This window comes from Vulpes lagopus, chromosome 16 (genome assembly GCF_018345385.1).
Source record: "Vulpes lagopus strain Blue_001 chromosome 16, ASM1834538v1, whole genome shotgun sequence".
Taxonomy (NCBI): Eukaryota; Metazoa; Chordata; class Mammalia; order Carnivora; family Canidae; genus Vulpes; species Vulpes lagopus.
In genome coordinates, this window is record NC_054839.1 from 45,762,862 (window position 1) to 45,778,957 (window position 16,096).

The window sequence follows — 16,096 nt, forward strand, 5'->3', positions numbered from 1 at the left end:
GAGGTGGTAAAGTTTACGAGCATAAGTAGACAAGGAATTAGTTAAGAGAGGCTCAAGGTTTGGTGCAGGCTTGTAGTATCCCCTGGGCAGCAGAGCCCTTTGGTAGGGAAACAGTGTGGCAGGAGGGTGGAGAGAGGGAGGTGGAGTCCCAGAAGCCATGGAGTCATCAGAGAGTTGGGCAGTGCCCAGGACATGAGAGGCCTTAAAAGTGATTTGGTAGAGAGATAAGATTTTTAATCAAAATAAGTATGAGGCTGTTAATGAGTTTTACACAGGAAATGACATATTTCTAAATATACCTGTTAAAGGGACTGCTGCAGGGAGAATGGATTGAAGTGAAGGAGTAGACAGATCAAGAAGGAGACCAGGGCATAGTCACAGGGGTGATGTGTTGAGCATGGCTTGGATGAGTAGTAGTGGTGGAGCAAGTAGTTGGGTGGATTGCAAACAAATTAGAAGCAGAAACTGGAGGACATGTTTAGATTGGATGGTGTGAATGAAAACGTGAGTGAAAACGTGAATGAAAATGAAGGTATGAATGAAAATGTGAATGAAAATGAAGGTGTGAATGAAACGAAGGTGTGAATGAAAATGAAGAATCAAGAATGCCACCTAGGTTGTGTGTGACCTGAACAAATAGGCGGATAGTAATGCCATTAACTGGGACAGGGGAAGATGATTTTATGACTGGTTTCATGCATTTTAGAGAAAATAAAGATATTATTAGTCTTAACCAGGTTAAGTTTGATATGTTTGAGTTTCACAGTTTAAGATACCAAGCAAAGAGCTAAATCATGGAGTCTGGAGCTCTGTGGAGAAATGTAGAGGTATTTATGTATTGTTTGTATGTAGACTGTACATAAAGCCCTGCGAATAGCTGAGAATTCAGGTAGGACAGGTAGGGGTGCGTGCGCGCGCGCGTATGTGTGTGTGTGTGTGTGTGTGTGTATAAAGATATAGAAGAAGGCCCAGAATAAGCCCTGGGGAATCTCCAGCAATTATCCATGGTCTATCAAGGCAAAAGTGGTCATTTGGGAGGAGGAGAACCCAAAAAGACTGGTTGCCTTGAGCCTAAGAGAGGGAATGTTTCAGTAGGGAAAGTGACAAACCACAGAATCTTGAGACCTGGTGCAAGATATTACTGTCAGAATTGGCAAGATGAGGGTTGTTGGTGACCTTTGCAAAAAGCAATTTTGTGGAGTCTGGGTGGCAGAAGCCAGATGAAGTGAGATGGAATAAACGGACAGTGAAGAACTACTGACCATTCTTGTGATGAAATTGAGACCTTTTGCTATAAAAGAAAGAGAAATGGACATAACTAGAGGGATATCTGGGGCCAGGCAGGTAAAACCCAGTAAGTGAATGGAGAAACTTAAATTAATGGGAGTTCAAAGAAGAAGGACACTTGAATTGCCTCTTGAAAGATGAAATAGTTTCATTTGCAGCTGAGGATGCAGTTCTGTGGAGGGGAGCATTGTGAGGGAACATGCAATGAACTCGATCGAATCAGCAGCAGATGATAGACTTAATAATGAAGTTTATGGGACGGGTGTTGGGCAGTAGCAGCAAGTACTTAGGATGAAAACGTGATGGAAGACCTGCAATGTAATGATTTTTCCCCCATACATTGGTTGTCAAATTACTCAATTTAAAATGAATAATTCATTAATGCTTTCCTGAAGTAATGATGTTTTGATTTGATACCAAGAAACCTCCTTACTCATATTTAATACATTCCCAATGATTTCTTTTCCTACAATGTTTCTTTTAATAGTGAACTGAAATTTTGATCAGAGCACATGCTAGGATATGTTATTTTACCTCTATAGTTCTCTTACTTTCATCTAAAGACCAAGAACTCATGTTTCTTATTTTGGTGATTTGTTTTTCATCACTGCAGTTCATCTGGTTTTCTTTTCATTTTATTTTGAACACTTTCGCTAGACGTTTTATACCTTTCAGTATACTATAGTTAAAAAAGTAACCAGGAGAATAAATTTCTTAGTTTGTTACTCTACTGTTTCATCTAATGTTAGAAGTGAGAATGACTGGTTTTAAATACATAAATTCTTTAAAGTCCAATTCCTAGAAAATGCACATTAATGAGTATATTTTGAAGTTTGGAAGATTTTTAAATCAGAACGTTGTTTAGTTCTTGAATTTCTGAATTTCCTTTCTGGCTGCATAATTTAGTGTAATTTTTATGGATGGGCTATCCACTGGGATGTGGGTGTATGTTTGTTTTGCCCTACAGGGCATGTTAATTGCTTTGTGCCCCCCCCGCCCCCCCCTGTTCATTTCAAGTATTTAGTCACCTTGCTAAGAGTAGGTGAAAATGAAAGCTAAAATAAGCTATAATTATATTCAGCTTTGGTGATATATTACTCTGACAGAGGAATGTAAATTGGATTTGGATATTACACAGTATTAAAGCTGACCTTCTAAGGTTAAGGTATAAAATTTGTTACTTTGTCACATGTGACCAGTGATATTTTTTTTTCCCCTTTAAGGATGTTTCTTATATTGATTTTTTTAGCAAAATAACTTTGTGTTTCCCGAGGCATTTATGTAAGATTATTCTTTGGGGTAATTAAAAAGTTTTTTTCTTACTATGAAAAGAGTGCATTATAGGAGGACAAATAATACACAAAAGCAAAATGAAAAAAAGTGGAATATTATCTACTTAGACACTGTAACGTGGGTGGAAGTATCTATGCGTCTACTGAGGAAACCCTTTTGTTTAATGCTATTGGTTTTTTTTTGGAAAAAAAGTGGCTAAAGCGGGGCATGATAAATGATTCACATATATCCTAAACATCCTTTGGATTAAAAAGATTAAAAATCCATTTCTTTTCTCTCTAGGCTTTTGATGTGGAGACCAGGGTAGTGCCTATCTATTTCTTAGTAGAAATAGATGTGGAGGCCAGCCTGTGTCTATTCTACATCTTAAAGTAGACACAGGTTGATTATATACACCACATCTATGATGCATTAGATGATGCAAAATTTTCCTCATATTGCTATTTTAAGGTGTAATGGAAATGTAGCATCTCTTACAAAGTATAGAGTATAGAATTCTTCTTTAAGAAGTCTTTTTGATGATGTCTGTCAATTATATATACACATGTGTTCACATCTACTGTGGCACTTTTTAAAATGTCACTGAAAAAGCTTTTTCAGAGCATTAGGCTTAGTTTTCATAGAAATAGCCATTTTTTACAATGATTTGTCTGTTTATGTAATTTTAATTAAATTATCTAATTACAGTAATTAATACGACTGGCAAAAATATATTTGGAAACAAACCTCACCTCCCATTGGTTGTAGTGGAGGTTACTTGAGCATAATGAGGCAGTCCTACTTCTCCCTGCCAGGGAGGTACCATGGAGACCAGGTGGGGAACTCAGATTCCCACTCATTTCCAGCAATAACAAGAAACCTCTGCTTGGGGCACCTGGGTGGCTCAGTCGGTTACATGTCTGCCTTTAGCTCAGATCATGATCCCAGGGTTCTGGAATTGAGCTCCACATCTGCCTCCCTGCTCAGCAGGGTACCTGCTTCTCCTTTTCCCTCTGCAGCTCCCCCTGCTTGTGCTCTATCCCTCTCTCTCTAATAAATAAATAAAAATCTTAAAAAACAAAATCAAACCCAAAACCTCTTCCCAAGAAGTCAGCGAAGGCTAATTGGAGAACACGGACTTCTGTTTTCACCCAAAGCATTAAGGTGATGCTTTCCTTCATCCACTGGAGAAGTATGATAGGATGGAAGCTAAAAAAATAAGAGGTTGAAGTAAAATCTGGAGTATTATAACGTAATAACCTAAGCTTCCAGCTTTCAACATAAACACTGTCTTACTAAGAAGGAGGAAGATCACAAATTGAATGCAAAAAGACAAGTTATTAATAGATGGCAACACTGAGTTGACAGAGATATTTGAATATTCTTTTAAAAAAGATATTTATTTATTTTAGAGATAGAGAGTGAGTGGGAGGAGGAGCAGAGGAAGAGAGACAAGCCAACTCTGTGCTGAGCATGGAGTCCAGTGCCGGGTTCAATCCCACAGCCCTGCAACCATGACCTGAGCTGAAATCAAGAGTCAGATGCTTAATGGACTGAGCCATCCAGGCCTCCTGAGATATTTGAAGCATCCTTAAAGGATGCTTAAAGGAGCTATCATAAATATGTTTTAATGAACAATTAAGAATATGCTGGAAGAAAAAGAATAATCTCAGCAAATAAATAGAAGAAACTATTCTTTTATAAAGCTCAAAAGGAAATTTTAGAATTGAAAAATACAGTAACTGAAATGAAAAACTCCCTGGAGGAGTACAGCAAAAAATGTAGGAACGAGAGGAAGGAATTGGTGAACTGCAGTATAGAATAATAGAAATTACCCAGTCTAAACAGAAAATGAAAAAAATGTCTTGGTGACTTGTGGTGCTATAACCAAAGACTGAACATTTTGTTATCTAGATCCTAGAAGGACTTGAGAAAGAGGGCAAGGTGAAAGTATATGAAGAAATAATGGTTAAATATTTTCCAAATTTGGCAAAAGACAAACCTACAGATTCAAGAGACCAAATGAACCATTAAAGAAACTAATATTAAAATGTATCATAGTCAAACTTCTGGCAACTCAAAACAGAAAAAAAAATCAGGAAAGCAGCAAGAGATGCTACTTTAGTTATGGGGAGAACCAATGGAATGGCACTGGATTTCTCATTAGAAACTATGGAGGCCCAAAGCATGTAGCAAAACAGTTTTTAAATGAAGAAAACAAAGAATAGGTCAGAATCTTACATGCTGTAAAACTATCCTTCAAGAATGAAGGGGAAATCAAGACATACTCAGATGAGGGAAAACAAAGGGAACTTGTGGCCAGAAGATGCAACTTAATGGACTGGCTAGAGAGGGACACCTGGGTGGCTCAATGGTTGAGCATCTACCTTTGGCTCAGGTCGTGATCCTGGGGTCCTGGGATGGAGTCCTGTATCGGGCTCCCTGCAGGGAGCCTGCTTCTCCCTCTCTCTCTATGTTTCTGCCTCTCTCTCTGTGTCTCTCATGAGTAAGTAAATAAAATCTTAAAAAAAAAAAAAAAAAACCTGGCCAAAGAACATTTTCTAAATAAACCACAAAAGAAGACATCCTTGAAATACTAGGAAGAAAAAGTGTACAGTGTAAGTAAAAATATGGGTAGGTATACTTTTCTTGAATTTTCTAAATTATGTTTGTTAGAAGCAGAAATTATATCTGTCTCATATGGTTCTAAATCGATGTAGAAGAAACACTTAACCCAACTATACTCTAAATGGGGAGGGTAAAGGTTCATAAAGGGAGATGTGTTAGCTTGGGCTGCTATAACAAAAGGGCTACAGACTGAGTGGCTTAAATTCATTCTTCTCACAATTCTGGAGGCTGGAAGCCTTAAGATCATAGGGTAACAGCAGGGTTGGTTTCTTATGTGGCCTGTTTCTTTGGTTTGCAGATGGCCATTGCGTTGTAGTATCCTCACATGGCCTTTCCTCTGTTGGTGTGCAATCCTGGTGTCTTTTTCTCTTACAAGGATGGACAGTAGTCATATTAGATTAGGGCCCTATCCTTATGCTGTCATTTAAACTTAATTATCTTTGTAAAGGCCTTATCTCAAATACAGTCATATTGTGAGTTTGGGCTTCAACATAAGAATTTTGGGGAATACTCTTTTATTTATAACAGGAGGGAAGGTTTGTACAATTCACTCAAGCTTGTAAAATGATGATGCCAATAAACTGATATATTATGATGTACCTACAGTGACCTCTAAAAGAGCTATATGAGCTATAAATAAATACAATAAATTAATAAAAAATGGAATTCTATAACATGTTTAGTAAGCCACGGGAAGACAGGGAAAAGAAAGTAAACAAATAGAATGAACAGGATCCGAAAAATAAATACTAGAGTGAGACCTTAACATGTCAATAATTACATTAAGTGTAAGTGGTTATGCCAATTAAAGGAGATTGGCATAGTAGATTAAAAAATATCACCTGATTATATGCTTACTATCAGAAATTCACTTCAAATATATTTATATAGACAGATGGAAAGTGAAAAGGTAATAAAACATATTATGCAAACCTTAATCAAATGGCAGTTGTGGCTATTTTAATATCCAGTGCTGTAGATCTCAGAGTAAAGAAAAAGATGGATTTTTATGAGTCATTCCACCAAAAGACCTACTCTTCAAACGTCAGATGTGCACAATGTATGAAGCAAAAATCCTAGAATAGGTAAATCCACAATTAGATTTGGAGACCTGACCACTTGATTCACAACTTAGAACACCTAGATGAAAAACCATCAAAGGTGGAGGAACTCAACACTGATATCAAGCAAAAGTACATAATGTGTATTTATAGAGCATCCCATCTAACAGCAGAGTACACATTCTTTTCTTGGAACATATACCAACATAGACTGTAATCCTGGGCCACAAAGCAAACCTTATCAAATTCAGAAGAATTGAAATCCTTCCAAATGTATTCTTCCACCAAAAGACTCAAACTAGAAATCAATAACAGAAAGATAACAGGAAGATATCCAAACATTTGGAAAGTAGACAACACACTTGTATAGAATCCTTGAGTCAAAGAAAAAGTCTCAAAGGAAATAATAAAAAAAAAATACACTCAAGTTAATGAAAATACCACCTTTCAGAACCAGCGGCACACATCTAAAGTATTACTGGGAAGGTAATCTGTGGTACCGAGTGCCTATGTTAGGTAGAGAAAGAGGAAAAGGACTTAAGTCAATAATTTTAGTTAACCACTTCATCTAAAAAAGAAAAAAACAAAAAACAAAAAAACCAAAATCAAAACAATTGGAAACAGAGTAACAATAGAGGAAATCAACGAAATAAGGATGTAGTTCTTTGGGAAGATGAATAAAACAGTTAAACCTTTATTATTAATGACAAAAAGAGACAAATTGCCAGGATCAGCAGTAAAGCTTTATCTCTGCAGACCCTGTGTCACCAGGGTAAATAGGCAGTACTACAAACTTTCAACAAAATTGGACAGCTTATTTGAAAGACCGATTCTTCAAAAAGCAAAGTACTACAACACACCCAATATGAAAAAGAAAATTTGAGTTGTCCACTATTAAGGAAATTATGATCTTAATACTCCCTAAAAGACCTTCAAGTACAAATGATTTCCCTGGAAAACTACAAAGATTAGATGAAAAATTAATACCAATTCTATACAATCTCATCCAGAAAATACAAGATCAGGGAACAGCTCACAATTTATTTTATGATGCTGGTACTGCTAGCAAAACCAAATAAAGACAATAAAACAAAACCCCAAGCCCCAGATTTACAAACAAATGTCTATCATGTAGACGTGAAGATCTTCATTGTAATGGGCTTTATCACAAGGCCGAAGAAGAAAAATCTTATATCAATAGATGCAGACAAAGCTTTGACAAAACTGAACACTTATTCCTGATAAAAACTCTGGGAAAGATAGAAATGTTATGGATTGAGGTTTTTTAAATCCTGATACCTTAGAATGTGACCTTATTTGAAAAGTGGGTCATTACAGATGTAATAAGATGAGGTCATAAAGGAAGAGAGTAGGCTCTTAATCTGATTTATGTCTCTTTAAGAAGAGAGAGAGAGAGTGCCATGTGGTGAGAGGTATGGAAATCCTGGATTAGCCATTATCCCCAGAAGCTGGGAAGAGGCAAGAAAGGGTTCTACCCATGGTCCCAGAGGGAGCCTGGCCCTTCTGACTTTTGTCTTCTAGCCTCCAGAACTATGAGAATGAACTTCTCTTTTATGTCCTCTATTTTAAGGTACTTTGGTATAGCTACTCCAGGAAACTAATAGAGGAAAACTTTCTCAACCGATAACATGAATCTTCAAAAATTCTAAAGTTAACATTAAATGTTAACTGCTGAACATTTCCCCCTCAGGCAGGGGACAAGGTAAGGATGTTTGCTGTCACCCCTCTTGTTCAACATGGTGCTGGTAAAGTTCTAGCCGGAGCAATGAGGTGCAAGCAAAATGAACAAGAACATATAAATCAGAAAGGAGGAAATATTAACTGTCCCTATTTATAGATGATGTAATTGTTTATTACAGTTGAATCTGCAAAAACTAGAACCAAAAATCAGTAAGTTCAGCAACAGTGCAGGATTCAAGATAAAAATCAGTTTTTGTTTTTTTTTTTTGCAAGATGCAGAAGTTTTAGAGCTTTGTCATACCACAGTGTGCATATAGTTGATAATACTGTATACTTAAGGGGAAATTTGTTTTTCATCGGAAAAAAAGATTTCTTTTACTAACAACAAACTTTTAGAAAACACCATTTACTACTGCTTTTCCTTAACACCCCCCCCCAAAAAAAGAAACCCCAACAACTATAAAAAACAAAACCGGTGTAAAATAAACAAATCATGTACAGAACTTATGGCGAAAACTACAAAATCATAATGAAAAAAGTCAAAGTTCTGAATAAATGGAGAGAGATCCTGTGTTCTTCATGTTTGCTTGATGGTTCTTGGCAAAATTCAATTCCTTGCAGTTGTGAGACATCTCTTTTTTTTTCTAGGTGGCTCTCATGTGAGAGTTGTCTCAGCTCTAGAGCCCGCTCCCGCCCTTGCCATGTTCCTTCCTTCTTTCCTCAGTCTTCAAACACATGAAGGCAGATTGAGCCCGTCTCATACTTTTACATCTCTCTTCTTTCTTCTAGCTTCTCTTTGATCCCACTGGGAAATGCTTTCAAGTTCAAGGAACAGATAATTAGACTGGATTCACCTGCATAATTTAGGATAATCTATTTTAAAATACGCTGATTAGTAACCTCAGTTTCCTTTTTTATTTCCTCTTTTGCTATATCAGATAATCATAGCTCCTGGTGTTAGGAAATGGTCTTTTCCAGAGGACAGGGGTGGGATGACTGCCTACCACATATGCCTAATGGTTTCCCATTGCCCATAACATTGTGTAGTTTTTTTTTTTTTTTTTCCCCAGAAGCTCTTTCTTACTTTTTTGGTTTTATCTGATACAGCCACTTCTGGTAGTCAGCACAGGCCAGGCAGTCAGCACAGGCCATGTCTTTCATATTTAATACATTTGCATGTATTCCCTCCGCCTCAGAAACTGCTCTTTCTTTGACTTTTCCTTCAAGACTCAGGTCAGACCTCAGGGGCTTTGTTCTTAGGAGAAGTAGATCCTTCTCTTCCCTTAGCACCAGGATTATAATACTTATTACATTATGGAAATAATTTAGCTCAACATTTGTTTCAACTACTAGTCTGTGATCCTTTCAAGGACAGAGAACATATTTTATTCAGTTTTGTATTTGTCATACCTGCTGCTGTATGGGGCACCCAGTGAGCCCTTCCTAAAGGCTGAGTGACTTCATTAATGAACATTTGTTGTAGTAGTAATGAAATCTCACCCTTTAAGCTGCAATCAAGTCCTAAAGTGTGTTGAGAACAGGGACTCTAGATCCATCATCCTTGGTTCACTGTGGATAAGTACCAGTTCTGAAATCAGAATTGATGTTTTTGGCATGAAGTTTCAGTGATGCTATAGAGAGAGCATCACTGCTTTGTGCAGTATATAAAGTCAGGGTGTGAGCCTGGGCATCAGCAGACCTGGGTGCTATTTCTGAGTGACCTTAACCTCTGTCTGTGTGTTCTTCTCCTTATAGATAGAAATGGAAGGGAATTCAATTTTATTTTAAAACCATTATGGAAGTACTTATTCTGTCCAGGTGCTGAGGAATTTAAAGACGAAATTAGAAATGATCCCTTTCCTACAGGCATCTGTAACTGGCCAGGTTGGCCTTAGGATGTGGTAGTTTTATTCCAGCTCTGACGATCTATGATGCATTGGTCTTTCTCTTCCCTGGGGCACATTTAGGAGGAGAAGTGATAACTAACTGTAGTTTGTGGGAAACCTATGTGGGTAGTGTTCATCTGGTCAGGCAGTAAATCTAAGACCCGATTGTTGCCTCTTTTTTTTCTTTATTCTTTTTTTAATTTAAATTTATTTTGCCAACGTATAGTATAACACTCAGTGCTCATTCCATCAAGTGCCCTCCTTAGTGTTGCTTCTTCTGCTCAACAAGGTGACTGTATTTGCTTCGCAAAGCCAACAATACCTAGGAAACCACTTTGCATACCTTTGATTTCATCCTGTCTGAGGAAGCAATAACTGAATTTCAAAGCCTAAGCTGCTTTGAACATTTAAAGATAGTTTGAACGGTTAATCCTAGAGACCTGCTCTCCTTCTCTTTTTTTTCCTCCCCCTTCTGTTACCTCTTCACCTCTTTTCTCCTGTGTTGAGCCCCCTGCTAGCAGTGCTACATGGCAATATACTTAGAAGTTTTTTCTTGAAGCAATTAAAAGAGAAGAGTTTGATATTTCCTGTTATAGAATTTTAAGAGGTAGATTTTGTGTTAAATTAGTACTTAACACATTACTTTTTGCTGTTTTAAAGCAATTTTTTCCCCAATACAAATGACATACTAATCTCTATGTCATTTCTATTCATGAAGAAGAAACATTTGCACAGTGCTTATTCATCCATGAATGCAGTTTGTAGTTAAACCACATAATGCCTGATGGTACTATGCTGACAGGCACAGAATAAATAGAACAGATTTTGTTTTCTGAAGATTGATCATTTATAGATCAGTTGATAATTTTTTCTCCAGGTTGCTTCTTACATTGATGATGAGAAATTTTTTACTTTTGTAAGGAGCTATGGATTTCAATGAACCCCTGTCAGGACCACAGACCTACCTACTCAATATCACTTTTTATCTTGAACATCTTTTAGAGAAGTAATATTTGCCCCTAGTTTGAAAAATAATGTTGCTGGAAATAGTAAGGGTAGGGGCCAAGGTTTTGAAAGAATGAGTTTGTGAGTGACAGCTTATTAGTAACTATATGCTGGCCTGGCAAATTTTTAAGAAAATAGGGAGTCTTTTTTTGTATATTTAATTTGTGTTTTAAAACAACCTTTCAATAAGTACTTTTACCGGCTTTATATGCGTAAGTATTTAAGTGTTTCTTTGTCATCAAGCACCTTTACTTCCTCCCCTGTGCCCTATCTTACTTTGCTTGTTTTTGATGTTTTAGGTTGTTACCATTCTTTCTGATTTTATTGAGAAATTAATTCCTACCATGAGTTAAAAGACTGTAGTATAATTTGGTATTAATGCCTCTTTACATTCGACTTATTAAGTTTGTTTTATAGAGAATTAGTTTATATGTAATATGTATGAGTGGATGTAAGTTTTATTTTAATGACTCATATAGTCTAGTGCAGGAAAGTTATTGGTGGGTCCAGAAATAGCTGATTTGAGAACTTCTGTGGGTTCCACTAATTCTGACTATAACGTTATATTCAGGGTGATAAAAAAAAAATGGACGTGTTCTATTAATTACTCAGACCAGAAGACTTAACTTGATTTATTTGGATTGATAGCTTCTTAAATTTTATACTGGGCTCCAACATAAGCATATTAAGTGAAACAACGTTTTTTGTTTATTAACATTATTTAAAATTGTTTTGGTATAAGGCAGTTTTAGGAATAACGACTTTGTTTTCCACAGTGATTGGTGGAGATAGCAGTCTGAATAATTCTAAATCAATTATTAGCTTTAGAATATATTCATGGATATACTTTTATATATACAGATTGTAAAAATTCACTTCAAACAAAATACTGATGTCCTGTTGTAGGGTAATGACCCAGGATGGCCTGATGAACAGAATCTATCCACATGTCTCAGTGTCACCCCAAGGAACATTCTCAAATTATTATTATTTTTTAAGATTTTATATATCCATTAGAGAGAGAGAGAGAGAGAGAGCAAGAGGGAGGTGTGGGCGGGGGTGGGGGGTGGAGACAGAGAATCTCAAAGACTGTGGGCTGAGTGCAGGGCCTGACATAGGGCTCCATCTCAGAACCCTGAGATTGTGACCTGAGCCGAAATCACAAGACGGATGCTTAACCAACTGAGCCACCCAGGTTCTCCTATCAAATTACTCTTCAGATGTTTGATTTCAAGCTTCCCTGCTCCATTTGAAATAAGAATAAATATGGAATAGGATGTCAACAAGGTAAACAGTTAAGTGGATGCTGTAGGTGTTTTTAAGAAACATGAAAGTGAGATTTGAAATGCCTACAGGTAACCTGTGTGTTGCTGATAGGGGAGAATAAACTCGTTACTTTTGAAGTAGCATCCTGTTTCAAAATACTGACTTCTCTTTAAGTTGTTTTTCTCCCCTTCACTATAACAGTGATTTTTTAGGCTTTTCTTTTATAGGAGAGAATCAGAGTATGTTTTATTGCTTAAATACATTCTTGAATTAGTTACTCCATTGCTTTTACTGGACAGGAAAGAGATGAATAAAATAGTTGACAAGAGTCTGCCAATCTAAATAGCAAATTGCATTTTTTTTTTTTTTTGGTGGTGGGTAGAATCAGATTCTGAACACTTATAGATAAATAAGCGGTATTCACAAGCGTACAAAATGAGGGTGAATTTTTTTAACAATATTTTTATTTTTATTTCTTTCACTACTGCATTTGGTTTTTATCCTTGTCCTGGGAAATGATCTTAAGTAAGAAAATGGTGTTATATACTGATGGTGACTTAAACGTGGTCTTCATATTTAAGAACTTCTTTTAATTATTGGATGAAATTTTGCCCATAAGGTTCCATCTTTCAAAGGTCCACACTCAAAATCATACATATAAACATATATACAAAGAAGCAGTTACATATCCTATCTTTTCCTTTCTTCCTCTTTATTGAAGACAGCATATATTCTTTATTGTTCAAGGCTTTCTAAATCACTACTGAAAAAAATGTATTAATTTCCATTAAGGTAGCTTTTCTATAATCAAGTTGTGCTGTTGTCAGTAATGTCCTAATTACATTACAGTACTGTGGTTATATCAATGGGTTTATGAAAAGAGGTGGTTAATCAAGATGAATATATTTGTTTAAAAATAATGATGAAGCTCTTTTTTTTTAAAAAAATTGTGCAACTTGGGAAACTCGCATTTATAGGCTGCATGTCATTGGTTTGAGAGATTTTCCTAAGACTTTTCTTTTGATAATTTGATGAATTTTTTCAGCAATCTTTATGTAGATCTGAGTCTTCCCTCTTTCAGTCTTGCCCAATTTCTGCTCTTAGGAAAATTCTAAAATGAGATTTATCCAGTGATGTGCTGGTAAATGTTTTAACAGCCAGCTCTGGGTGGGGGGAGATGCTCTGATTGGCAGCATTTGTGATTCTGTGGTAGAGTACTTCCAACATGGCAGATTTTAGCTACTAACACAATATCACTGGACACAGAGAATGGAAACGATGGGCATAGTCAGCTCTCAAAAGCTGGTTTATCCCATCACTACTCCCCTTTAACTAGTAAGATTAAAACCATGAGTGATTTTGCACATGGTGTTATTCTTGTATTCATGATTAGAACATAACAAGTATAAAATGTTTGTGACTATATAGCATTATTGTGATTTTCCAAACTGGAATACTGACCGTGTATAACTACCTTTTTTTCCTGTTTATCAGTTGGGTGGAAAGCTTTGGACGCGAGGGGCTTGGATTATTACTGGACATTTTGGAAAGACTGATTAGTGGCAAAATGTAAGTATATTCATTTTTATTTTCAACTACGCTATATTTGCATGTCCAATTATAACTCCAATATGGATGTTTTTTATGCCAATGCAGGCAAGAGAAAATTGTAAAGAAGAATCAGCATAAAGTCATACAGTGTCTAAAGGCTTTGATGAATACACAGGTATGTACTTAGGTGACTATATTATATTTGTTCTTCACCAGTTCTTACAGAATTCTTACGAAATAGAGTTGCGTATTATAGAATTTGCACTAGAGAGATGTACTGCTTTGATAAGCTATTGAGTACATAATGGAAAAAATATTGAATTGCATTGATTTCTAGTTTTGTATCAAATCAACCATCTCTCAACAGGAGAAACTTACGGATGAATGGATCCTCTCCTGATGCTTAAATCCTCATGGGCACATTAATTGTCCCTTTGTACTCTTTTTTGTTCCCTTCTCTCTCCTTGCTTTCCTTTTCAATTTTCAAAAGTGTAACACAAACAAGATTTGAAATCATATCTGGTAATGAAACATGGTCTGCAGTTATACTACCAAAGCATTAAGTTGGAAAGTCTTAGTTTTTATAGTCTAGGAACTGAAATATGCAATGAAATTAACGTGAGTAGTTAGGAAACAGGCCTCAGAAATGGAGCAGTGATGCTTAATATACTTAAGTAATATTGAAACCAAAGGTAATAGGGTGGGTCTGCAGAGCTTGCATATTTGAAAAGGATACATTAGAAGAAATACTTGAAGCACCTAACTGAAGTTAGATATATCTGATAGTGTTTCCTTTTTTTTTTTTTTTAAGAATTTATACTGTTAATTTCAGAAATTAGCTCTATCCCATGCCATGTCTTTAGCTCCAACATCTAAACATATCTACCTCATGATGGGTGCAGTAATGACAGGTGTTTTAATTGCCATTAGACAGCAGGGGAGGAATTTTACCTATGGTGTTAGGATGATTTCTGTTTTAGAGCAAAAATGTCTGTATATTAACTTTAATTTTTAATATTTTTACATCTTTAAAATAAGCCTTTAGAGGACAACACACTTAAGTAAGTACTGGTACTTAAACTATTAACATTCGTATTTCTTTTTACTAAATGTAACAAATACTTGTATTTTCTAATTATTTTTATCTTGTTTTTCAGCATTTTCTTGAGCTGAGTTTTCTGTTTCTCACCAGTGACCTATTTTTCACCTCTCTGCCTTCTCTAATCAGATATGATTTTCAAGGAGCCGATCTGATGTAGAAATTCTCTCTATGTTGCTACATATTCAAGTATATTCTAGATTTGACCTGATTGCTCTGTGAGAATTAGATTTTAGGTAGATGGTCTTTTGTAGAATATGCCTTGAGTAAATGAAGAAAGGGAGAGATCTTTCCATACTGAGGAGATAATACTGCTTTTGGGAGGCTCCTTCTAGATTGAGAACATAGATGCTGATAATTTCACTGGTGATGAGACTGAGAGTAGAGAAAACCCAGGAACATAAGTCTTAAACCAAAGAGGCTCATGGATCATTCTTTGAATCTGAGAACAATACCATAATTAAAGTGAGGTGAGGTGGCATATAGGGATTAATATTTGTGCTTGGATTGAGACTGAGTTAGAGAGGGAGTAAACTTTAGGTATTTAGGTTCTAATTAATGTAGTGTGTTTTCTTACAATAGAATGCTTTTGCTTATACTTGTGGGGCTGGAATATATTGTCATTTGTGTTGATTGCTATCACCTGTACTAATAAGAGTAAAAAGTTGCTGATACTAGGAATTAGTATTATAATGTCTGAATTATAAACTTAATGTGTGAAATAATTTTTCAGGAAAGACCCCCACCCCACCAAGATTAGTTGATGGTTTTTCATTTATCTCACTGTGCAGTCTTTATAGGAATTCATAGAATGATGAAAAAAATAAAGGTTTTAAGAGAAAAGCGGTACCTTATTAGATACTAGTAATTAGTTATATCTGTAATATAATGAGCAAATCTAGCAATAGGTGAAAATGAATTTTTAATAATAAACTGGACTATATGGGATTTTCTAAATGGAAGAAGATTTTGAATATTAGGGGAAAAACAAAAGGATGGAAAGTTAAGTCAGTAGCAAGGTGATCAGAACAGGGGATTCATTTTGGTCAGTTAAAGTTTTGGGTGTTGTTTTATGGTATGCGCCCACAGCAAAGGTGCTTAGCCAGCCCTCTTACCTGTTATCTTTGCCCCTGGGACTAACTCAGCATAGATAGTTATTCAGCATCAGTGTTCATGTCCTATTGAGCATCCTACATGAGGATTTAGGGTATTCCCTTTCTCCTAACTAACACTTTTTCAGTTTCTTGAAATTCTATTAGGTAATAATACATCTCAAGTAGAATGCAAATGGATGGAACCTGGCTTTAGTCTTCAGTTTAGAACACATGAGTTTTCATATA

At 36.0% G+C, this 16,096-nt stretch overlaps 1 protein-coding gene across 2 annotated transcripts in view; it reads left to right on the forward strand.

Moving 5' to 3' along the window:
* Positions 1 to 16,096, forward strand: part of DIAPH3 (diaphanous related formin 3) — a 496,533-nt gene that overhangs the window by 132,618 nt on the left and 347,819 nt on the right. For both annotated transcript variants that reach the window (XM_041731170.1, XM_041731169.1), the window contains 2 exons: positions 13,601 to 13,675; positions 13,763 to 13,832. In XM_041731170.1, the coding sequence (XP_041587104.1) occupies positions 13,601 to 13,675; positions 13,763 to 13,832 (145 nt within the window). The remainder of the gene's footprint in view (positions 1 to 13,600; positions 13,676 to 13,762; positions 13,833 to 16,096) is intronic.